The following is a 25,863-nucleotide window of genomic DNA, read 5'->3' as shown; positions in this document are numbered from 1 at the left end:
AATCACTGATTCCCCCCTGTCCAGTGACATCCTGATGTTGTCGGTCACGGAGAGGAGGGCTGATTCAGTGCTGTGGTTGGGCCTGAAGCCAGATTGAGAGGGGTCCAGGCCCTCCGCTGCCTCGATGTAGTTAGACAGGTGGGTATTCACATGCTTCTCTGTAAGTTTACCAAGATAGGGTAGGAGGGAGATGGGCCTGAGGTTAGATAAATCAGACCAGGGCAGAGTGGTATTTTTCCGAATTGGATTTACAACTGCTTGTTTCCACTCAGAAGGCACCCGTCCTTCCCCGAGGGATTGATTTATTATGATTTGTAGGAGTGGGCCAAGAAAGGAGTTGAGAGGGGCCATTGGGTCAACGGAAGATCCCTCTCCCTTCCCCCAACCCGGGTCCACAGTAGTGAGGGAAGTGTCACTCCTGGGATGGGGCAGCTATATGGGAGAGGTGGAGATCAGAGGCTTCTGGTCTCCGGCGGAGTCTGGGCTCCACATCAACCTTCTGGAGCTCCGGGCGATTCGTCTTGTACTGAAGGCATTCCTTCCTTCCTTCTATCAAGGGAAGAGTAGTGCAGGTGTTCATGGACATCACCACTGCCATGTGGTACCGCAACATAGAGAGCGGGGTGGGGTTGTGGACCCTATGTCAAGAGGCTCTTCGTCTTTGAACGTGGCTGGAACATTAGGGCTTTTTCCTGGTGGCTCAATGCCTGGCAAGTTCTCTGAACACCAGGGCGGACGAACTCAGCTGCCGGTGCATGATGGATCACGAATGGCGTCTTCACTCTGAGGTCGTGCAAGGTCTCTTTCAGCAGTGAGGAGAGCCTTGGTTAGATCTGTTCGCCACTGAAGTGAATGCGCAATGTCAGCAGTTCTGTGGGTTGGAATTTCCAAGGCGGCACTCAGCAACTCTTCATCGCAAGTGGAATTGCGGTATTATATACCTCTTTCCGCCTTTACCACTTATGCCCAGAGTGCTGAAGAAGATCAAACTCAACCGGGCCCAAGTCATTCTTGTGGCTCCAGACTGGGCACAGAGAGTCTGGAATCCAGAGCTCTTGAATATGGCCATAGATCCTCCGATCAGATTGCCACTTCGGGAGGTACTTCTACTGCAGCAGCAGGGGGTGGTCTTTTTCCTGAACCTGTCCAGCCTCCACCTCCTTGCATGGAGATTGAGCGGTGACAGTTGACAGATTTTGAATTTCCTCCTGTAAGTCTGTAATGTCATTTTAGCAGCCAGGCGTCCCTCCAATAAAACGGTATACGCCTGTAGATGGAACAATATTTGTGGCATGTTGCACAGCAAAGACTGTGGATCCCCTTTCTGCCCCTCTTTCAGAGGTTTTCCTCTTCATCAATCAATCAAGGCATTTGTAGAGCACCCTACTCACCTGTGAGGGTCTCAAAGCACTAAAGGGCGGGGGCAGCTATTGGTCGAACAGCCAGGTCTTGAGACATCTCCTGATGGTCAGCAGGTCCTGGGTCTGCCGCAGATGGGCGGGGAGGGTGTTCCATGTCTTTGTGGCGAGGTGGGAGAAGGATCTGCCTCCAGTGGTCGTTTAGCGAGTGCGTGGGACGGTGGCAAAGGCTAGGTCGGCTGGCGGTTCAGGGTGTAGAAGGACATTTGTTTGTTGAGGTATGCTGATCCGGCGTTGTCGAGTGCTTTGTGAGCATGGGTGAGGAGTTTAAAGGTGATCCACCTGTCGATCGGGAGCCAATGCAGATCTTAGGTGGGTGCTGATGTGGCGGGGTAGTCCGAGGATGAGGTGTGCGGAGGCGTTCTGTATGCGTTTGAGTCTTTTCTGGAGTGTGGTCATGGTTCCTGCGTAGAGGGCGTTGCCGTAGTCCAGCCTGCTGCTGACAAGTGCTTGGATGACAGTTCTCCTGGTTTCGATGGGGATTCATCTGTAGACTTTGCGGAGCATTCGGAGGGTGTTGAAGCAGCAGCAGGAGGAGACTGCGTTGACTTGCTGGTTCATAGAGAGCATTGAGTCTAGAATGAACCTCCGTTTGCTTGCGTGGTTGGTGGGTGTCTGAGCAGCTCCCAGCAAGGTAGGCCACCAGGAGTCGTCACATGCGGAGGAGTGGATCCGAGGATGAGGACCTCCGTCTTGTCTGAGTTCAGTTTTAGTCGACTGGTCTTCATCCAGTCTACGACTGCCTTCATTCCCTCATGGAGGTTGGATTTGGTGACGGCCGGGTCTTTGGTGAGGGACAGGATCAGCTGTGTCTCATTGGGGAATGAGACGATGTTGAGGTGGTGAGCTCTGACTAGGTTTGCGAGCGATGCCATGTAGATTTTGAAAAGGGTCGGGCTGAGGGATGAACCTTGGGGTACACCGCTGGTGATCGTGGTGACTTCGGATTGGAACATGGTGACGCTGACTGTATGGGTTCTGCCGGTGAGGAAGGAGATTATCAAGTCCAGGGTTTTTCCACGGATCCCTGCGTTGTGGAGGCGTATGTGTAGGGTGTGGTGGCAGGCGATATCGAAGGTGGCCGAGAGGTCCAGGAAGGTGAGTGCATCGGTTTCGCCCTTGTCCAGTATGGTCCTGATGTTGTCAGTGGCGGCTATGAGAGCGGTCTCGGTACTGTGGTTGCTGCGAAATCCGGATTGGGAGGAGTCCAGGACGACATTCTCCTCCAGGAAAAGGGCCTTCCTGTCTGTTGGCGGTCTTCTCGATGACTTTGGCCGGGAGCGGGAGATGGGTCGGAAGTTCTTGAGGTCCTTTGGGGTCCGCCTTGGGTTTCTTGAGGAGGGTGTTGGCCTCAGCGTGTTTCCAGGTCTCTGGGAAGGTGGCGGTCTCGAAGGAGCTGTTGATGATCTTTCGGAGTTGGGGTGCGATGATGGAGCTTGCCTTGTTGAAGATGTGGTAGGGACAGGGGTCAGAAGGTGAGCCGAAGTGGATGGTGTCCATGATTTTGATGGTGTCGTTGACGTTGTTCCAGGAGAGCAGAAGGTTGGGGAGTTTCGAGGGAGTAGAGTTGAGGGTGTCGTCATTGTCTGTCGTCTGCCCCTGAGTGTCGAAGTTGTTGTGGATGTCTGTGACCTTGCGGTGGAAGAAGGTAGCCAGAGAGTCGGAGAGTTCTTGTGACGATTGTTCTCGAGGTGGTAATTCACATCTCCAAGGAGGATGTAGTCTGTGGAGGCGATGGCGTGCGTGCTGATGTCGGCGATGGATTAGCTGAACTGTGGTAAGGGTCCCGGGGGTCTGTAGACGAGGATTCCTCTGAGGTTGGTGGTGGTGTTGACATGGATCTGGAAGTCTAGGTGTTCACCCAAGCTGGGGACGTCTTCGGTGCTTGTTGAGATTCTGATGGTGTTCCTGTGGATGATGGTGATTCCTCCTCCTGGTTTGTTGTTTTTCCGTTCTCTGCGTGTGATCTTGTAGCCGTCCGGGATGGCTATGTCTATGTCCGGTGCCAAGGAGGTGTTCATCCAGGTCTCTGTCAGGAAGGCGACGTCCGGGGTGTAGGAGCCCTAGCAGGTCCCAGAGTTAGACGGTGTCCTTGTGGCCTGAGCGGGTGTTGAGCAGCGTGCAGCTGAGACCTGTGTGGCTGCGTTGCTGGGGTGGGCAGGACGAGCTGGTGTGTGCTGGCTGGTGTAGCTGCAGTTTCGGCAAGTGAGGGGTCCGTGGGTGAGCTTCGAGGTGGGCTGGAAGCAGGTGGAGTGTCGGCCAGGGGTGAGTTTGTGTTGGTGTCGTAGCGGCGTCTGGTCCTGTGGAGGTCACGGGGGCAAGGGGACTAGTGCAGATGGGCTTGCCTTAGGAGCGCCTTCGCATGTGTCATCATTTGAATGGGCGGGACGAGCAGCTGGGAGCAGGGCGGACGGGGTCAGAGGATAGCAGTGGGAAACGGCAGGAAAAGAGTACGGGGGAACAGAGCAAAACAAGGTACAGAGGCAATCGGGGAATAAATAACAGAAGGCAGTACCAGGCAATAAAACCGCAAAATAAAGAGGGCAGCACCAGGTAAAAGCAGTGATCAGCGCCCAAGGAGAGGAGAACCAGGGCAGGCTCGAACCCTGCACAGGAGGGCTGGCTGGGCACGAGGCGGCGCAGAGCACAGCTGAGCTGCTGGGGAGTTGTTTGGGAAAGTGAGATTCTTGGACCAAGGTATGAGGACTCGCACGTGCGTCCCCGCAGTGGTCGCCATTTGAAGGGGAGGGACGAGCAGCTGGGAGGCGGGGGGGAGGGGAGCGGTCAGAGAATAGCGGCGGCAAAAGACTACGGGGGGGAACAGAGGCAGACAGGGAATAAATAAAAGAAGGCCGTACCAGGCAATAAAACCGCAAAATAAAGTGGGCAGCACCAGGAAAAAAGCAGTGATAAGCACGGTGATCGGCGCTCAGAGAGAGGATACCAGGGCAGGCTCGAACCCTGCACAGGAGGGCTGGCTGGGCGCGAGGTGGCGCAGAGCACTGCTGAGCTACTGGGGAGCTGTTTGGGAGAGTGAGATCCTTGGACCAAGGTCTGAGGACATCATTCGATCTTTGGCCCAGTAGGGCTCTTCTCTGGGCACCTTTGAAGGTTATCTTTTGGCCGTTTCGGCCTTTCTTTGCCTTCCTGATCAGCCTTCTCATTTCAAGTCCCCTATTGTAAATAGATTTATTAAGGGCATTACTCGCCCCTTTCCTCCTATTCCTTTTGTAATGCCCAAGTAGGACTTTAATCTGGTCTTAACTTACCTTGTGAGGGCTCCTTTCGAGCCACTATATAATTGTCCTCACAGACTCTTGACTTTGAAGACTGCTTTTCTGGCTGCCATCACCACTGCTCGCAGGGTGAGTGAGCTTCAGGCTCTATCTTCTAAATCTCCTTTTCTTGCGGTCTATCCGGACAAGGTTCTCCTTCGAACTAGTTCTTCTTTTCTTCCTAAAATTGTTACCTCTTTCCACATAGGACAGACCATCACTTTGCCAACCTTCTTACCGCCCCTGCATCCTTCCAAGGAGGAGGAGACATTCCACCGTCTGGATCCAAAATGTGCGTTATCTTTTTATCTGGATCACACAAAACCATTCCGGTTGGACGATAAACTCTTTGTTGGCTATGTGCGTCCCAAGAAAGGTTTGGTCGTGCAAAAGCGGACTATCTATCGATGGGTCTTCCTTTGCATTAAGATCTGTTACTCCTTGGTGAAAAAGGAGCCTCTGGTAGGACTGGGCGCCCATTCTACCAGGGCACCGGCTGCCACTACTGCTTTGGGACGTGGAGTCCCCCTTGGTGACATTTGCCAGGCAGCTATATGGGCATCGCTGCACACGTTCACTAAACATTATTTTCTGGCTAGCCAATTCCGGAGATACGGCTTCTTTGGCCATTCAGTTCTCCAGGACTTTCTGGTGTGAACTTAGTTCGCAGACCTACCTTCGGGATGATATTGCCGGGGTATGTATCCGAAAGTAAGGAATCTATATCTAATAGTCCCTTTCAGATGAGCAATTTACTTACCTTCGGTAACATATATATTAGTTATAGATTCCTTACCGCCCCACCCATCCTCCCCGGTCAGCGAACTGACTTCTAAAGTAAGGGACTCCTTTTCAGGGCCCTACTTTTGTGCACCAGTGGTCAGTGTCTTGCATGGCTCTTCGCATCTGGCCTGGAATGTCATTTAAAAGAAGTGATGTCAGTGTGCAGGGGTAGCGTCTAAGTAATACAGCAACTTCATCCCAGTGATCCCGACGCCAGCGACGGACGCAGGGGTGACCGACGCAACCTACCGACATGCAGGGGTTCTGCTGAGAAAAATTTCTCCGCATTCAGTCTGACGCCTGGGGGTAATTCTAAGATAGGGAATCTGTAACTAATATATGTCTCTTACAGATATATTGTTACCGAAGGTAAGTAACTTGTTCTTTAAAGCCTATGTTTTTATCGTATGGAACAGATGTTGATCTGGCTCGATACGTTGAAAATCTTTAAAGCCTGGTATTAATGAAAGCAGACTTGATAACTGTTATTTAAAGTTTTCTTTAATGATCAGCCAAAGGTTAGCAGAAAGGCTCTGGACCGACCTGTAATACTGGCTAAGACAAGACTTGAAGATTAATTTAAGATAAACAAATGCAGTATTGTACATCTTGAACTAATTATGTGATTTTCCTTTCCTTTGTTTTCGACACACGGGGCTTCCTTGTTCGGAATAGCGTATATTTGTAGTGATTTTAATTAGTCCTACACAATAAAATACCTTCATCCATAAATTGTAATTCTGAAAGCCATTTTTTGATGTATAGCTTTTTTTCCTTTATTTTAAATGGTAGTTTCGATGGCCAGATCTCCAAGTAGTGTTAATTGAAGGCTGCCCAGCAATATCATTGCTGGAAGGCTATTTTAACACTCTGATTCCCCTACAATGTCTTTACTTCAGATTGATGTTTACTTTCTTTTTTTATTTTTCTTTCTTTGTTTATTTTTTACCCTTACAACATATGACATGTAACATGTAATCCACTTCGCATTTGTACATACAGGGGTGACAGCCCATGTGCCTTAGCTTCTAGTTGTAGAGTTCACTCGTAGCGCACATAAGCTTGAACGTCACTGCAACTCTACAGTCCCAAATATAGCGGATAAGATATAACCATTTGCGCTTAGTGTTAGGGGTAGCCGTCAAACTCGTCTGAGTGATACAAAATATATGCATGACCGTCCCTCTGTCAAGTTGTCTACACTGACCGAAAAAGGGAAAGGGGGAAAAGAGAGAAGAGTTAGGGGGGTCCTGCTCTATTGGTTGGAGGGGAGGTGGGCCCTTTGATTGTTTCTGGCTATCAATTTCATGGGGGCTCATAAGATACTAGGAACTTTTCCAAGGATGCCCACATACCCCTGTTGTTTTTTTTCTTCCATGGTGTGTTTCATAAGGCTGTGATGTCCGCTCCTCTCCGGTACGTCACCCAGTTGAGCCACTCCTTTAACGTGGCTTTGGAGGTGTCTTTCCACTTAGTGAGTACCAACTTGACTGATGCTGTTAGCAGGTAGTCTAGGAGGTTTCTGTCATGTTGGGAGTCTATATCAAATGTTATACATGCGGTGGTGAGGCAAACTCTTCTTTAAGTGTGCAGCCTAAGGCTTTATTTATGAAGGTAAATATTTTTTTACAACTTTTTTTACCTTTTTGCAGTAGAAGATGAGGTGCACCAGGTCTCCCTGTTCTGTCACAGTTCCAGCAGCGGTCGTTTTCCCTCAGCCCTAGGGCCGCCAAGCGCGCTGGGGTCCAGTAGGTCTTGCACAGAAGCCAGAATTTTGTCTGAGCTAACACCGGGGCGATCATGTTTTTTGATGGGGACAGCCAGAGGGTGTGTCTCCCCTGCTCGCTAAGTGCGGTGTCTATATGAATCCCAGAAGCTGGTTGTCTTATCGTTAAGCTTGGAGGAGCTGGGGCGGAGTAGTGGCCCACTTTGTTCAGGTTCTCCATATACTGGATGATTGAGGGTTTGTGTTTTGCTATGTTTGATTTGGTTAGGGCTGTTCTGATTTTGAGGAAGTTGTAGAGTTCTATATCGGGTAGGTTATGTCGTTTTTTTAGCATGTTGAAGGTGTAGGGGTTTTGCCCTTCCTCCAACTGGGCTGGGTATGAGAGCCCACGTTTTTTCCAAGAATCTATGGCTAGGGGTTTCCCCCTATATTTTATCTTGGAGTTTGCACACAGCAATTCCCAGTTAGAATTTTTAACGCTGTGTTTTTTGATCTACCATAAGCAGGGCGTGCCTAGTGTTTTTAAGAATAGGGCTATTCTTTTGTGTCTGTTCGAGGTGAGAAGTGTTGTCGGGTCGACATTGTTTAGTATGGCTTTCTCAATCTTGAGCCAGACCGGCGTGTAGTCCTTGTGAGGCAGGATCCAGTACATCCCCTGTCTCGCTATAAATGCAGTCTGAAATGTTCTGAAATCTGCCAGGTTTAGGCCTCCTAGTTTCTTATCTACCTTGTTTATCATTTTGTCCGTTTTACAGTGGAATTAGTCTGTGAGTGTAAGGGGGAGCATTCCCGCCAGGTAGTTGATCACTGGGGTGATCACCATCTTTGTGTCTATCCTCTCCCACCATGTTATGAATTTGGGCGACTAGGTTTCCAGGAGCCTTTTTATCTTTTCTAAGGTTAGTTTCTCATTTTGGTCGAGAGTGGTTTTGAGGTTTTTGCCGAATTGGATCCCTAGATACTTGATGAACCTGGGTTGCCAGGCTAATCCAGAGTTGTCTATTACTTCTCTGGTGGTGTGTACGTTAAGTGGCATGCATTTCGATTTGTCTCTGTTAAGGTTGTAGCCGGAGTGGGCTGAGTATTCACCTATGGTGTTCATGAGGGCAGTGATGGAGGATTTGGGGTTCTCTGTGATTGAGTATGCCATCCGCAAAAGCTGCAAGTTTGGCTGTGGTCTCGTTGATGGGGACTCCCAACATATCTCTATTGGCTACAATGTGTCTGATCAGGGGTTCCAGCGCCAGTAAGAACAGCGCAGGGGACAGGGGGCACCCCTGTCTTGTCCCCCGTTGAAGGGTGAATTGGTCAGAGACTGCCCCATTGATAGCTATCTGCACACTTGGGTTTGCATACAGTGCCATCACCTTCCTCGTATACTTATCGCCCAGGTTATACACCTGCATGCACTTTTCTAGGAAGTGCCAGGACACTCTGTGAAACGCTTTCTCTGCGTCTAGCGTGATTGCCATCACCGGCTTATCGGACTTGGCGGACTGTTCGAGAACATGGCACAGAAGTCTTGTGTTATAATGAGACATATGTGTCTTCAGGAAGCCTACTTGTTAGTTGCTTATCAGTTGAGGGAGTACCGTGTTGAGCCTTACGGCTAGGATTTTGGCATGGATTTTACAGTCTATGTTGATAAGTGAGGTGGGCCTGTAGTTTTGGGGCCGTTGCATGTCGTTGCCTTCTTTGGGGATAACTATTATGTTTGCTTCTGTCATGGACTTTGTCACCACTCCCTCACCCTCGCAGTGGTTAAAGACTTTTTTCATAGTTGAGAGTAGGTATGTTCGAAAGCTTTTGTAGAAGGTGGCCGTGTATCCATCTGGACCCGGCGCCATTTGTCTTGAAGAGATTTAATCGCCAGCTCAATTTCGGCTGCGCTTATCTCCTGTCCTAGTGGAAGTGCTTTTGCGCTCGTTATCTTGGGGAGGTTTAGTCTGTCCAGGTATTAGGTGCAACCATCCCAGTCTAGTGTTTCGTCCCTTTTGTATAGCTCCTGGTAGAACTCACTGAAAGAACGTAGGATATCTTTGTGCTGAGAGTGCGTGTTGTGTGAGTCAGTGATGGATGAGATGGTATGTTGTCTTTGTTTGTGCTTCAGGTATGACGCTAGGATTTTCCCTTCTCTGTTTGCCTCGCATAGGTTAATCTGTTTGTATTTGTTTATCCACATACCAGCCCATTCACTCAGGATTTTGTTGTATTCGTATTTTTTTTCTGTCAACTCTTTTAGGGTGTTGTAATTCCTGGTGTCATTGATGTGGGATGTTTCTAGGCTTTTGATGTCTTTTTCTAGTTGGTCTAGGTGTGCCTTAGCTTTCTTATTCCGTTTGGCTTTGATCTCTATTAGTGTCCCTCTGACTGTCGCCTTAAGCGCGTCCCACAGAATCTTGGGTGTGCCTGTCGTGTCGTTGTCTCTAATGTTAATGGCTTGCTCTATTCTGATTTTGTCTTCTTGATTTGCCATGACTACATTGTTAAACCTCCACCTGCGGGTGAGGTTCTCGTTGTGTCGCCCTGCTAGTTTTAGGCTGATGCAGGAGTGATCCGAGATTGTTCTAGCCGCGATTTCCGAGTGTTCTATTAAGTGGGTATGTGAGCCCGAGATAAGGATGTAGTCTATTCTACTATAGGAGTTGTGCGGGTTGGAGTTCAAGATGTAACCTCTGGCGTCAGGTGTTGTAGTCGCCGTGGGTCCTTCAGGTTAAATCTAATGCATATGTTCTTTAGAATGTTGTGTGAGGATGGGGGGAGAGCGTGGGCCTCCGATTGCCTGCCTAGGGTGTAGTCTAGCTCTAAATTAAAATCACCAGCCAGCACTGTTGTGTCGTTTTGGGAGCTTACTTTCAGTCTCCTAGATACTCCCTTCCAGAATGCAGTGTCATCTGTATTTGGGGCGTATGTGTTCACTACCAGGATGTTTTCGTCCCCTATTTTCAGGTGTTATTAGTAGTCTCCCTGCCTCATCGTGATGCTGCTCTTCAATGGTTCTCTTTGAGTTTTTATTTATCAGCGTGATCACTCCTTGCTTCTTCCCTATTGCTGGTGAGCAGGCTACCTGTCTTATCCATCTTGCCCTGACTATTGTTGAGTCTTCCGGGGAGAGCTTGGTTTCTTGTAACCGTCACGTAAATACAACACATATTGCATTACAAATGCTATAGGTGTCACATTAGCGAAAGTTATAACTATTGGCATTGTAAATGATAAAGCTATTAATTTCGCTATTTTCAAAAACAAAACATAAATAAAAAATTTACAATAGCTCAAACTTTCCTAATGCGAGACCTATTGCATTGCAAATGCTTGTTTAATGTATTTTTTTCCTCCGGTGAGCAGGGGACTAGTGCCACTAGTCCAAGAGATTCTGGAGGGGCTTTTGGCTCAAGTCGTCCCTCAGTCTGCAGGGTGAACACTCTTTGTTCCAAGACGAGTGGCAGTCATGCGTGTCCAGGAAGGTTACCACAGCATGCATGCTCTTGTCTCTTTTGTGTCCTTTCTTGCAAGTCAGATCAGAACCGAGTTTCTGCTGCTTTAGTGTATTCAATATAGAAGCAGAGTCGACTTTGTGACTGTTCTTTGCTTATTATTTGATGATGGCTTTCCTGTCTGCTCTTGGTGGAATGACTTTTCTCCTTATTTTTATGTTTAACCCGCCAAAGGGTCATTTCAGTCAACGGTTCTGCTTGTTATTTTCATTTACTAAGTAGTCCAAGGTATACCCTGTGACAAATAAGCTCCTTTCAAATTACCTTACAGCAAAGTTTAAAAAAAGTTGACACCTGGTATCACTTGGGGGGGGGGGATTAAATAAGCGTTTGGATAGTGTGTAACTATCCTGGTCTTTGTTCTCACCATCTATTCCATTTGTTTTATAACATAGGTGAACTGTTACCGCCATTTGGCACCAGATCATCTACTGCAAATATGCCATCGGTTAGGTCCACTTCTAGAGCAGGATATTCCATCAAGTGTTCCTGGAGTGGAGACGTTATTAGGCGCTGGAAGTCAGTCTTTGCTGAGGACGAAAAAAAGTAAGGCTTTTGTTTATTAATTCTGCATCATATTTGTAAAAGCTACAGCTATATAAATAACAGCATGACCAATGCTTTTTGGGATTCTCCCAATATACTTTAAATGTGATCTAATTTGGAAATAGTTTGTATGTATTTAATACCGGAATCCTGTAAATACAACCTTGTCTACACCCAAATGGATGATTATTGTATCTTATGTTGACAGGCTGCAAAAATGTTGTATGGAAAGGAACTGCTCTTGCAGCATTGCATTGTGGTAGGCCTCCAGAGACTCCTGTGAATTTTGGAACCCCACCTGGTATAGGTAAGTAAATTCTCAACTCTGATTATTGATGTTGTGACTTGAGTGATTAAGCACAAACCAGTGGCTTTGCCAATTTCTGAGAATGGTTACTTCTTAGTTCCAGTACCACATGCATGTGGCATAAGTTTGAGAGTTGATGTCCTCAGAGGCTGGGTTCCCACCCACTAGTTTTCTGTGCTGTCCCAATGAATTACATTTTTAGAGCTCAACTGAAATTCTTAAGCACTTACGAAAAATATTGCAAGTCAACCAAGGACCAGAATGATCAAAAATTGAATTTTCCGGTGGGTACATAGTCCTGTTGTTTTCAAGGCTCCATCTTAATATATGAAAAAATGTTTTATTATGTTATGCTTTATCAGGACAGTAAGAGATTCCAGTTTACTTGTTCCTTGTACGTGCTATATGTCGAGCAGGCATTTGAAATCCTGGTTTTCCCATCTCTTGTCCCTCTCCCCCTACAAACCCCAAAGCCCCCCCACCCCCCCCCCCCTCCTCCAAGGATCGCTCCTATACACAAAAAGACAAATCAACTAGAGCTTCTACTGTTGTGAATTTCTGTCACCCAGGTCCACTGCTTACAAGAGCCTATGTTTGGTGGACCGAACCACTGATTTTTAGTGCTGGTGGTTGGGTGCTCTAAGATTGGCGCCTAGAAAAGTCACATTTCTTGGTGCTCATGAATGCAATACAAAATGCTTTATTTTCGTTCACAAAGTTCATGAAGCAAAAATAAAACCAACTATACAAATCATCTGAATAGAAACAGACCAGCAGCTGTTGCCATGAATGACAAATATTAAAACATTCCAACGAAATAAAGACTAATCAAAGCTCTGTAGATCCAATAGGTTTAGGGTTTCAGAGTACCAGGCCAATGTCCCCATCAATGGGAACCATACACGGAAAGGAGTTGTAACAACCTCACGTCTACATCATTTCATTAGCCATAAGAAATTTGGCCACACTAAATACATGGACTCTGTTTCTACTTGTTCTCAAACTTCTGAAGCAAGCCAAATTACTTCTGGTACCAGGATTCTTACAAAGAGGCACAATCCACTTGGCCCAAAGCCTACTGTAATGAGTGCAACAAAAAAAACCAATGTGTTTCAGTAATTCTATACTCCCTTGACATGACTGGCACAACTGGCCCCCCCTGCCCTCCCCCTTTACACCATGCCAGTTGGAACTGAAGGCTTTGACCAGGAGGGTGCCGTGTCTGATCTGCAAGTATAATTTACGAGCTAAAGATGGTACAATTTTATCAATGATTTCCTCATAATGGATACATGGTTTAAATTCTGTAGAATACATTGTGAGACTGCCTATGCTCTTGATCACAGTATCTACTGCTACAGTCCCCCAATACAAGTTTTTGATCTTATATCTGGAAAGTGTACACATCTCGGGAGAACCAAATGAAAAATAATTTTATTTGATTCAGACCTCAACTAAGGTCAACAAATACAAATACATAAAATAGAAAATATAAAGTTATGTTATTAAAAACGAACCACTTACTATAGTTAAAACTATTCGATTTGAGCACTTTTTCTTTAAAATAACTTGAATAAACTCTTTAAAAACTTGAACAAGTAGTAAAAAAAAAATTTCATTAGGGGGAGACTAACACACCGTGATTACATCTTGCGCTAAAATAGCATTTTTAAATTTTTTTATTGCCACGTACTTCGGATACACAGCTCCAAGCCTACAACCTCAAGGGCCGGCCGCGTTATACATATTTCAGGTAAACAATTGACACATGCAGACATAGCCCATCAGCCGACAACCCGGGGGTCCGGCGGAGTATTCCTTGAAGGAGCTAACAAATTCAGTTATCACTGCCAAAAGAGCAGGGTGCAGTCGTCATGCGTGTTTTCATTCTTTTCACCAACAGATCGTCCCCACCCTCCCTCCCCTCTATGCTACGGCTTAGATAAAAGACAAATGCGTACGCGTCATAACTTTAACAAATACTAACTCCCAACTCAATTAATGGTCCTACCCCCCCCCTCCCCCCCCCCACCCCTCCCTCCTTGCGTTCACTGTGTATACTAAAGGTGTAATTGCCATAATGATGCCTTGGCCAACTTCACAGCCACACTTACTCGAAATGTGCTCCTGAGTAATGTCTGAGCCCCATCGGAGCTGTCCTAGCTAGATTGTCTGTCCTGATTGAAATGTCCCAGCCAGCCTTAGAATAAACAGTGTGTCCACGTTGCCACCCCGCCCATCTAACCAGTACCTGCCTCACTCTGCGCCTCTGTCAAACTTCGTGAAGCCATCTCTGAATCATGTGGCTCCAGACTGTCCACTTCCTCTCGCTCCCTCCCATTGAGGTAAGTTTGGTACAGTGCCCAAAAATGTTTAGGGCTGCTCTTGAGGGGCAGCAATTCGCTATAATTCTCCGCTTGGGTGCTACAGTATAACATGTCTTGCGCCCATCTAGCTCTGGTTGAGAGCGGTCCTCTCATCCAACAATGTGCTACTACTCTCCTAGCAATTAGCATCCCCAAATCCGTAAGTCTGCGCATTGCAACTGGGAGCCGCTTGGAGTTGCCAATGAGCGCCAAGCCCGGTTCCGGGGTCATGTCTACCTCCAGGATTTTGCTCATTTCCGAAAAGATGTGGCACCAGAAAGACTGGATGCCCGGACAGTTCCATGCCAAGTGCATGAAGTCCGCGTTAGCAGCGCGGCATCGTTCGCAGTCTGCCGTTTGCCTCAGACCGTATCTATGGAGTCTCTCCGGAGTGTAGTACACCCTCTGCAGAAACTTGAAGTGGATCAACCTGTGCCGTCCATTAAGAGATATCCGCTTCGTACTTTCACAGCAGTACCACCATATCGCATCGTCTAACGTGGTCTCCAGGTCTTTTTGCCATGCCAGTCTCGCTTTCATAAACTGGTGCTCTCTTTGCGACCTAGCCATCCTATACAGATTTGTGAGGAGCTTCCTGGGCTCCTTAGCCTTGATGACATATGTCAATTCAAGAACGTCTGGAGGCTCTGCCATGTCCGGACCAAGCAGCTCCAAGAGTGCACTTCGCGCCCTGTGGAATTGAAAGCGTTACAACCTAGGGATCTCTCTGCAGTCGCCACGCACTTAATCCCAGGTTTTGGCCACGCCATCCTGAAAGAGGTCGCCGGCTCGATGGAGACCTAGTTTCGCCAACTCTCTAGTAACACCCTTCTCACCCATAGGTGGAAGCCAGAGCATCCACTCCAGTGGCATATCTGGTGAATATAGCAGTGCGCCTCCCTGCCGCTGTAGGAGTGAGTGCCATGCATGGTTGGTAGCGGTTATGGAGTCCAGCACTCCCATTCTGTGATCCAAAGGTAAGCAGATCGTGGCCGGCTGCGGGTGCGCGAAGAGTCGCTCCATGCGGACATGCGTGATCATCTTGTCTCCGTGTACCCAAGTGTGCAGGTGCGACGCCTGAGCTACTCTGTAATAAAGTTCAAGTTCAGGGGCCGCCAGGCCTCCCATGCTGTAGGGCAGAGTAAGGGTCGACCACTTGACCCTGGGCTGCTTTCCCGCCCACGCTGGGTTAATCATTAGACTCGTAAGCCGCTGAAAAAAGGCCTTAGATGATACTATTGGAAGGGCATTAAAGAGGAAAAGGAACCGCTATCCCCATTGGTATATGCACTAGCTGCAGAGCCACTGGCCTGCGCACTGAGAGAATACCACAGCCACGAGGGAATACGATTTCCGACCTACAAAATAGTAGTGTCCATGTATGCTGATGACATGCTGCTTTATGTGCATGACCCCGCAACGAACCTTCCCCCGCTGCTGAGAGAGGTGGTTCACTTTGGTGTGCTCTCCGGCCTTAAGTCAACTGGGCAAAATCTATTGTATTTCCTCTCACACCTGTGACTGGGCAGGTGGAAATGGAATACCCCCTTCAGTACCATTTTCATAATGGCTATGCGGCCCATCAAAGTGAGAGGCAGTTTGCTCCAGAGCGCTATATCATCTTCCAGCTTGCTTATCGCTCTCCCGTAGTTTTGGCTGATTAGCAGGTCCGGGTCAGTGTGGAGTTGTATTCCAAGATACCTAATCCGGTCTTCGGACCACTGAAGGGGGTATTCCATTTCCACCTGCCCAGTCACAGGTGTGAGAGGAAATACAATAGATTTTGCCCAGTTGACTTTAAGGCCGGAGAGCACACCAAAGTGAACCACCTCTCTCAGCAGCGGGGGAAGGTTCGTTGCGGGGTCATGCACATAAAGCAGCGTGTCATCAGCATACATGGACACTACTATTTTGTAGGTCGGAAATCGTATTCCCTCGTGGCTGTGGTATTCTCTCAGTGCGCAGGCCAGTGGCTCTGCAGCTAGTGCATATAACAATGGGGATAGGGGGCACCCTTGGAGAGTTCCCCTGCCAATGTAGAGGGGTTGCGAGACCGCGTTGCCAACTCGCACTCTAGCCGAGGGCCCTTTGTAAAGAGCGCCAATCATTTGCAGGAAGGGCTCCCCGATTCCCATCCGTCGTAATACCTGGAGTAGAAACGGCCATTCCAGCGAGTCAAGGAATATAGCCATGGCAGTCACATCCTGCTTAACCTGCTGGATAGTGCCTAATACCGTTCTTGTATTGTATGTCAAATTCCTGCTAGGTATAAACCCTGCCTGTTCTGGGGCCACTAATTCGGGGACCAGTAGTGCTAATCTAGTCGCTAGTACTTTTGCATATAACTTAGTGTCTACATTCAGTAATGACAACGGCCTGTATGAGCCGCACTCGTCATGTCTTATCCAGTTTAAGAAAAGTGACTATCATTGCCTCTCTCATGGAGCAGAGCATGCTTCCCTGAATACAAATATTGCAAAAAACACAGTTGATGGACAGAATGTAGAACAATGTCATACATTCACCCCAGTACAAGGATCTGGGCCTAAATCCATCGTTTTTTTGCACTCCACACCACCCTGGGTTAGACAATGGCTATATGTAAATCAGCTCTGACCCTGTGCCTCATGGGAACAGTCCAGTCCGAACTACCAAGCCATGTCTTTCCCAGAACGGAATCAAGCATCCAAGGACCGGTTTCTGGCTATCATCATTCATTCAGCCTGGATAGCTTGACTCCAGTGGTGTGGAGAGCCTGGGGCTCACGTCTGAGCATACCCAGCCCACTCGGGGTGAATATTGCAAAAAACACAGTTGATGGACAGAATGTAGAACAATGTCATACATTCACCCCAGTACAAGGATCTGGGCCTAAATCCATCGTTTTTTTGCACTCCACACCACCCTGGGTTAGACACTGGCTATATGCAAATCAGCTCTGACCCTGTACCTCATGGGAACAGTCCAGTCCGAACTACCAAGCCATGTCTTTCCCAGACCGGAATCAAGCATCCAAGGACCGTTTTCTGGCTATCAGCCTTAATTCAGCCTGGATAGCTTGACTCCAGTGGTGTGGAGAGCCTGGGGCTCACGTCTGAGCATACCCAGCCCACTCGGGGTGAATATTGCAATTTTCTCCCTGAATACAAATGTCGTTCATCAGAGTGGAAATGTGCGGCAACAGTTGTTCCTGAAATGTTTTGTAAAAGTCTACCGTTAGGCCATCGATGCCGGGCGCGCTGCCCGAATGCATTGAGGCCAGGGCTTCCCTAATTTCGTCATGTTGTATAGGGTACATGAGGAATTCCCTTTGTGAGTCAGTGAGGAACGGGAGCTTTATGTCCTCCAGGTAATCCAGAATTTCAGCTGTCAGCTCCCCGCTCTTCGAGGAGTATAATTCCGAGTAATAATCTCTAAAGATGGTACCTATGTCCGCCTCATCCGTGGCACAATGTCCATCAGCATCCTTCATTTCCGTGATCAGTGGTTTCCCTCTCCTGCCTTTAAGGATGTTAGCCAGTACTGAGCCCGGCCTTTCCCCCTCGCCATATGTGCGGGCAGTGGCATATTTGCCCAAATGTTTTACGCCCCTGTCTGCTTTGTCATGGTACTCTACTAGGAGGTGTTTAATTTCCTCCTCCGTGGCCTCATCCAGTCGGTTCTGCTGCTGTACCTCAAGGGCTTGCAGCTGGCTTTCTAGCTCAGTCAATCGGCGTCTAATCGACTTCTGGACACTGGAGTGTCAAGACCTCGCAATGCCCCGTATGTAAACTTTAAACGCTTCCCACACCGTCTGAAAGTCTTCCATAGATCAATCGACTCTGCCAGTTTTCCGGGAAAAACTGGGTCCAGGAGCGAGTATGGTGGAAAGCGCCATGTAAAAGGGGGGATTTTCCTAACCGGGGCCTCCATTACCAGTAGTATGGGGGAATGGTCTGACAGCGTGCGCGGTAGCACCTTGCAGTGTCTAATACTACGGTGCGCCCCGAGGTGGCAAACTAATAATCTATTCGAGTGTGCACTCCATGGTAGGCCGAGTAATGCGTGTACCCTCCCGAACCCGAATTTCTGCTTCTCCACACATCAACCATGTCCAACACAAGAAGTCTAGCTGCGAGCATCTGCGCCGCTGCCGATGGCTTGCAAGGTGGCCAGTGGACCTGTCCATGTCTGGGTTAAGTGTCAGGTTAAAATCCCCACCCCAGATTATTTGGGGCGTGCCGTATGTGCTGATCTTCGTGGCTAGCGGTTCGTACGATTCTGGGGCGTCATAATTGGGACCGTAAGCATTGACAACCAGCAAGTCCAACCCCATGCCCTTACAGGACGCTATGACGTATCTGCCCTCTGGATCGGTGCTCAGTGTCTGTAACAGGATTTTCGATCCCGGGTTAACCCATGTGATAACCCCCTGGTGTGGGTCGTAAACCCGGCTGCTGCTATGTTCACATCCAGGCCTCTGCTACGTAACATCCTGCTAGTGAGTGGCAAGTGGGTTTCCTGTAGCAACCCTATGTCTATATTATGTCTTTTTAAATAGCCCAGCACTTTCCTTAACTCGTTCAATCCCCTGACATTCCATGTGAGGGCGCGTACAGTGGCTGGCTGTGCATGTTCCTGCGCTCCCGATGTGTTAGACATCATGACGTGACGCGCATAGTGTGGGTGGCGCAAAGTCTCCAGAAGAGAACCAGACTAGTATGCCAATCTGTGGAGCTGTGTGCGTTGTGAACGTGAGCCATCATTTAGTGAGCCATTCGTGAACGTGGATACGAGGAGCACAATGCATACATTCTAAAACAATAAGGCATCCCTCTTCCCATAGGCTCAACCCCCCTCCCACAGAAGACCAACCTCAACTCGGCCTAGCATGAAAATACACCCCCACCCTCGCCCCCCTCCCCCCCGAAACTTCCCAAGTAACCCATGTAGGTCCCCGCAGGAACCATTGGTGCATACAGCGCAAGGTCAGAGGTCGCCAGAATAAGTACAGGTAACCATTGCAGGCGAACGTGTATCTCCGTATCGCTCCTAGCGCCATCACCCCATTTGTGTCATTCAACGTGAGCTAAAATCAATGAACCATTGCGTACCTTTTCGCAGCCCCTCACAACAGTGCATTCAGCCTCCCCAACTCTCGATCGGGCACGTCTCGTGCCAACAATGTACAAAATGAAACGTGAGGCCTCACAATGCCTACTAAGTTCAGTCATCAGTATGCAAATAGGAGAAGATAACATGGAAAGGTCTCACCAGGTCCCGGGACGTCCTAACACTCACAGGCGCCTTGAGTCTGCTCCGCTCCCTACCGTCCGGCAGGCTGAGAACTTGGCCAGTCGGAGCCTAACACCCAGTCCAAACTCAGGCCTCGCCACAGCACGTCCAATGGCGAGGCTACAAAAATGGGACAGTAATCCTAGTCTTGCTCATCCAAGCATCTGGTGTTTTCCTGTTCACCCGTCTGGCTTCTGGGGCTACTTCTTTGCTCCTTAGTCCACGCCATTAGGGCCTTTTGGAGGTCTTTTGGGTAGGTGAAGAAGTGAGAATGACCCTGTCGGTTAATTCTTAGTTTCGCCGGATACAGCATAGCATAATCCAACCCAAGGTCTCAGGGTTGTTGTTTATATGGACCGAAGTGCCGACGTTCCTCCTGCACCTTCGCTGTGAAGTCTGGGTATAAGGAGATGGCTGCACCTTCGAACTGTAGCTTTCCCTTCTCTCTGGCTACCCGCAGCGCAGTGTCTCTGTAGTTTAGAAGTTTTGCGATAATTGGCCTCTGGGGAGCCCGCGGGCAAGGACCCAGCGTACGATGCGCCCTCTCAACTATGAACATGGGCGAGAAGACATCATCTCCTAGTAGAGTGGTCAGCAGTTTCTCTACAAATAGCTCCATTTTCCCGGTGTGCGTCGTCTCCGAAACTCCTGTGATACGTATATTAGAGCGCCTAGAGCGGGCTTCCAAATCTTCTGACCTGTCCTGAATTACCCGGAGGAGCTTGCCAATTTGTTTTCGATCTTTGTCCAGTTCCATCTGGGCCTCCTCAACCTCGGATAGGCGTCTCTCCGACATGTCCAATCGCGTCGCGTGCTTGTCCACTCTTTCTGACATCCGGTCCATGCGATAAGTGAGGGCATCAATCTTTGTCCCTATCGACGCCATACTGTCCTGTAAGCCTTTCTCCATAGTAACCAGCAGCTCCTTGATGTCAGAGTAGATCGAGCCCTCCGGGCCCCTGATCTGCTGCGCAGGCTCAGGCGCCTGTGAATCTGGGGCCTTCGCTCGGCGCTGTTCAAAAGGGAGCTTGGTTTGAGTCTTGTCTCCTTTACCCATGTTGTCGGGGAAGGCCGCGAGGTACAGTTCCACTCAATTCGCCGCCAGGAGCTAGACTCTGCGCAGTGTTCCCGCCCCCAGCTTTCTGCCTGGTCTCTCCACCGGGCCTAGCAGGGGCCACCCTCCATCTTCAAACGGGGTCACACAGGCCAAATAGGGGTGAGAGGCATTGAGTCGTATCCGGCTACCCAGCAGGGTTCCCACTCCAGCTGCTAGGAGCAGTCCCTCCGCTCCGCGGTCAAAAGAGGGGAGTAGGGGCAGTCAGCAGTGGTCTCCCCTGAGAGTTCTCCAATTGTCTTTGCTTTAATCAGGTGGGGCCATGTTAGGTGTCCGGGGACGTCAGGCTCTCCCCCTCCACGAGGTACCCCGCAGCGCTCACCAGAGCGCGTACAATGCGATCTAGGGCCAGGGCCTCCTCAATGCACACCTCTGATGCGATAGTAGAGCCAGGAGGGGGAGGGGGGGGGGCAGATAACAGGTAAAGCCAGGTCTCACCAAGCTTCCCCGGGTAGTCTTATGCGCTGGTATTACTGGCTGTAGGCGCGTGTTCCCCGGCGAATGCTGTGATCTTCTGTTGCCCGCAAGTAGAGGGCCTCTCCCGGCCGTGCTTGGATGCCGGGTGGAGGATGTGTGGGCCCAGGCCAGCACAAGAATTCCCTGCCGTTTACAGGGAGTGCCGTCCACACCGAGGACTTAGTTACTCCCTCGGGGCATTAGCAGTGATCCGGTGCCTCCGAGTCGGATGCCGCGGCTCCAGCCGCACGTCGGGTGGCACACTCTGGGCAGCGCGCAGGGCAAGCCCGTGGCTTTGCTATCTAGTTCGCCGATATGGCCGTTTGCGCCCCACTTCGTCCCGGGCAGTCAGGGCCTTTCTGTGACCTCCTCCGCTGGTGTCAGCGGCCTCCGGGGGTCGTGCTCTTCCCCCGTTGTCTCTTGGGCACTGTCAGCTCAGGATCTCGGGGCATTCGCAGTGGTCCGGTGCTTCAGAGTCAGATGTTGCGACTCCAGCCGCACGTCAGGTGACGGACGCCGGACAGCTTGCAGGGCAAGCTTGAGGCTTTGAGGCCTAGTTCGCCGAGATGTTGGTCTGCCCGCTACTCCGTCCCGGGCAGGCTGGGCTTTGCCGCGATCACCTACGTTGGTGTCGGCAGTCTCCGGGGGTCGTGCTCCTTCTGCAAAAGTTCTTGGGCTCCGTCAAACCAGGATATTAGCAGGATTATTCGGGTGATGGCGCTGAGCTCTGCTCTCAAGCGTCCACCATCGGAACTGGCAAGCTCCGCCCCCCTCATCTAAAATAGCATTATATCTTAATCGGATTGGCTTTGAACGCCGAGCCTCTACCAGTATCTGGTTAGGACAAATTAGCAATACATTTTACAAATCTTGTGGACCGCCATTGCAGAAGTCACATTTGTCAAAAGAATTGATTGTGGCATCCCATCTAGCTGTATATGTTTTTAAAGGGAGAATTCCCAATCCCAAAATAAGGATACAGCGCCTTGCACTGTGCTCTAACTGAAACTGTAAATATTGTTTGGGGTTTTTAAAAACTATGTTTTCCGAGAATGTTTGTAATGCTTTAATTGGATACAATATTCTTTGTCCATTTGATAGCTTATTCTCGGCGTCCTATGTCATTAATTGGATATAATATTTTTTGTCTGGGAGAACGAATAAATGTTGAGACCCAACTTCTGTAAGAGCAATTTGATGGTGCGGAACTGGATAGGGTTCCAATTCTGTAGTAATCCTCAACCGATACCAAAAAGTTAGTAATCTGCTTTCGATTTTATGTGAAATCTTATGCTGAGCAAGTTCCAAATATATGGGTGTAAGCGGAGTACTCCTGGAAACTGATAGTAAAGCCCTTAAAAACCTGTCTTTCACCATAGCAAGACCATTAGGGTTAGAGGAGCCACATAATTCGACACCATACAAAATGGAACCAGAGGCCTTGTAGATCTCAAGGGCGGGAGCGACACTTTGGAAGATGGTTTCACGCAGAATCTTTGCTATGTTTGCGGTCTGCTGGGTGAGCACAAATTTATCCTCTTCCAACTGGGTAGCTCAACACAGATCGGGTGTCATTCTAATACTGCCGTGTCCTGCACTCTCCACATGCCCCGCCCCAGCCCCACTCCCGCCTCCACCCCGCGCCACCTCTACTCCTGCCCCCTCCCCTACATAATGGCAACTGCTGCGGGGGAGCATGTGTAAAGCCTTGATCTCCGGTCCAGGCAGCACTCTCCCCGCCAGCTCCGCCCTGATCTCACGCCCGCAGTCCGTCAGGAGCAGAGTTCGAGCCTCGCGCCCGACTCTGCCTCAGGTTTTTTGTGTTTCTTTTGAGCTTTGTAATTCTGTGTAATTTTGTAATTCTGTGGCATTACTGTTATTGAGCGCTGTTAGACCTGATATCATTGGCTTGAGTCTCTCCTCCATTTTTTTTCTGTTTGCCTCCTCTGTTTACGATGTTTTTGCTGGTATAATGCTTTGGGCACTGTGCCACTGCTGATCAGTGCCACAGTGCAAGTGCTCCCTATGTAAAATTGCTGTATTGATTGAATTCCATGTTTGGCTTATTTGGTTTACTGTCAGTCCCTAGTCTAGTGCACCAGGAATGCCAGGGCTTGTAAATACAAATGCTGCTCGTGGGCTTGCAGCACATGTTGTGCCACCCACAAGAGCGGCCTAGTAAAAGTATGTCTACAGGTCTGCCATTGCCAGACCTACGTGCAGTCTGGTACTGTCACGCTGACTGCGCAAGTACACCTACTTGCCAGTCCCCAAACTTCCCTTAACTTCATATTAGTCACCCCTATGGTAGGCCTGAGGGCAGGGTGCATTGTAAGCATGAGGTAGGACAAGCCTGACCAAGTTGGCATGTCCTAATAGTGAATTACAGCCATATTCGTTTTTCACTATTGTAAGGTAACCTGCTCTCCATTAGTTAGAATGGGCTGCCAGGATTATTAATGCTATGATCCTAGCTGGCTCGGGGAGCATGGTGCAATGTCGAGTTTGGTATCCCTGAACTCGGCGTTTAATCACGCATCCATTTGTGTGGATGGTTTTTGGACTCTGGGTTTGAAAATAGCACTTTTAGAAAGTGGCTATTTCCTTGTCTAACTATTTCTGGTTTCTGCTGGTTTGGTGTGTGTATGACAGGAGCTGGGTGGCTCCAGAGGTCTGAGTGAGTCCGTGTGGGATGAGTGGGACATTTGCATTGAGAGTAGGGGGAGAGTAGTTCCTGATAGTCTGCCCTGCCTGATACAATGCTGGCTCCACCTCCTGCCAGGTGACTGATGGCTCTGTGCCTGCCAGGGACGATCCTGGCCCCACCTCCTACCAGGAGGCCGATAGCTCTGCTCCTGCCAGTGACAATGCTGGCTCCACCTCCTGCTGGGCGTCTGAGGACCCAGCCCTTCACAGTGAATAGGCCAGGTGCCTCTGCCTGGCTACACCCACAACAGACCCAGGATGTTGGGTAATTCCCCTGCATGGACAAAGGGATCAAAGCCAAAAAGGGGTATAAGAGAAGGACCCCTGAACCAAGACTTTAGATCACTTCTGGCAAGGAAACCTGAACCAAGGACAAGAAGCCTGCTGATCCAAGGACTTGCCTACCCCTTCTGCCAGTGTGCTGTTTGTTGGGGGAATCCTGCAGTTGCTTCTTTATTTTTGCCAAGGAACCAGGAGAGAGGAACTGTGTGTGTACTCTCAAGCTTTACTAAGAAAATCTCCAAGGGCTGGAAGAGTGCCAGCCTCCTGTTGAAGTCCCAGGGCTAATGGACTTCATCTGCTAAAAGTGCTTATTGCTGGAACCTGGAAGTCCAGCACCTCTGAAAGAAACCAGCAACCTTCACGCCGACGGACGCCGCCGAATCCAGCTCGACATCGTGAGTAACGGCTCCAGCTTCCTCGACGCCGGCCGCCAGGCCCGATCGGCGCCAGCAGCAACGCCAGTGAGTAGCGAGTTCGGCTCCAGCTCCAAGTGACCTCTTGTCTGCACCGCTGCTGATCGCATCGACTTCGTGCCCTCTCGACGCCGTGAGCTCTGCTCACTCTTGCAACTTCATCATCGACATCGACATCGACGACGACGCCGTATCCTGCTTCTCCTCGTGAGTGCTGCTCCTGCCTGACATCGTCGACGCCGCTGCAGGTCGCCCAGACTCCGAGGCCGGATCGACGCCGGAGACGCGACGCCGGACATCTCGACGCCGCTGATACATGTGCTTCGCTTTTCCAAGGTACTGTGTTGTGGGGGTCCGTGTGACTCCGGGCTCGACGTAGCGCTCCTCGCGGTCGACGCCGAACCTTTGGATTAACTTTGCCTCAACGTCGTGTGACTCCAGTGTGGGTTACATTGTTGCCAAGAACTGTGTTTTAAAGAAGAAGAGTTGCTTTTGATACTAAAAGACTTTTTGCTAAGAAGAAACTACACTTGAACTATTATTTTTCCTTCCAAGAGTATTTATTAAGATTGTGGTATATTTTTGTCGTTATTTGGTCTTGTGCTAAGCCTTATATAAAAATCCTTATTTTTATAATACTACTGTGTCGTGTCCATTTGTAGTGTATTCACTTTATTACTGTATGTGGTCATAAATGCTTAACACACAGCCTCTGAGATAAGCCTGTCTGCTCTGCCAAGCTACCAAGGGGGTGAGCAGGGGTTATCAAAGGGTGTGATCCCCTTGCCCTGACTAGAAAAGGTGTGTCCCTATTTGTCAGAAGTGCATACCTCTGCCAACAAGAGACAGCCGGTTCTAACAAGCGCCTTAGCGCTTCCCGCTTTCCGCCGTATCCTGCATTCTTCACACGCCCCGCCCCCTGACCCAGCCCCACTCATGCCTCCACCTCTTCTCCCGCCCCCCTCCCCTACATAATGGCGACCGAACGTGCCTAAATCAAGCCCGTCCGCGACCCGGCCAGCGCCAAGGACTCTGGTCCTCCTGGTCCCCACCAATACGACTCAGCCACCCTCCACGCTCACGACCCCGGAGGCCACGCCAGCTGCACGAGAACTGTCCATGGGTCGTGTTGGGCGGGAATCTTACGCAGACCCTGCTGAAGATCATTTACTGTCGACAAGACGCACGCAGCCACCAAAGGACCACCAACAGAATAACCCACTGAAACCCTGACTTGCATCCTTCTCAACGTGCGCTCCCTACACCGACATGCCATAGAGATTTGGGACCTGATCGACAGCCTGTTGCCCGACGTATTCTTCACGGAAACCTGGACCAACGCCACCTCCGGCCCAGACATCGCCACAGCAATCCCTGACCGCTACAAATTCCAGAGAAAGGACCACCCACACCACCAGAAGGAATCGGCATTGCGCACAAGACCCCCCTCCGACTCTCCGCATCCAGCACGAGTAGCCCCCACTCATACATGGAACACCTCCACTTCCACTTCTAGATCAGCCCCAGGAGCACGCTATGCAGCACCCTCAACTACAGAACTCCAGGACCCCGCACCCAGCCCGCAACCACCATCGCTGAGCTCGCCTCACCTCACCTCACCCCACTCCATCACCTCCACGGACTACATCCTGCTCGGGGACCTGAACTTCCACCCCAAACGGCCAGGACCCCAACTCCAC

General features: G+C 49.6%; 1 protein-coding gene across 2 annotated transcripts in view; it reads left to right on the top strand.

Annotated features, from left to right (window-relative positions):
• PHIP (PHIP subunit of CUL4-Ring ligase complex) overlaps window positions 1-25,863 on the top strand; it is a 2,330,659-nt gene that overhangs the window by 110,320 nt on the left and 2,194,476 nt on the right. For both annotated transcript variants that reach the window (XM_086926531.1, XM_086926532.1), the window contains exons 5-6: window positions 11,095-11,245; window positions 11,454-11,552. In XM_086926531.1, coding sequence (XP_086782657.1) covers window positions 11,095-11,245; window positions 11,454-11,552 — 250 coding nt within the window. The remainder of the gene's footprint in view (window positions 1-11,094; window positions 11,246-11,453; window positions 11,553-25,863) is intronic.

This window comes from Lissotriton vulgaris, chromosome 6 (genome assembly GCF_964263255.1).
Source record: "Lissotriton vulgaris chromosome 6, aLisVul1.2, whole genome shotgun sequence".
NCBI classification, from domain to species: domain Eukaryota; kingdom Metazoa; phylum Chordata; class Amphibia; order Caudata; family Salamandridae; genus Lissotriton; species Lissotriton vulgaris.
Note: the sequence above shows the minus strand (reverse complement) of the source record. Positions and strands in the feature narration are given on the sequence as shown.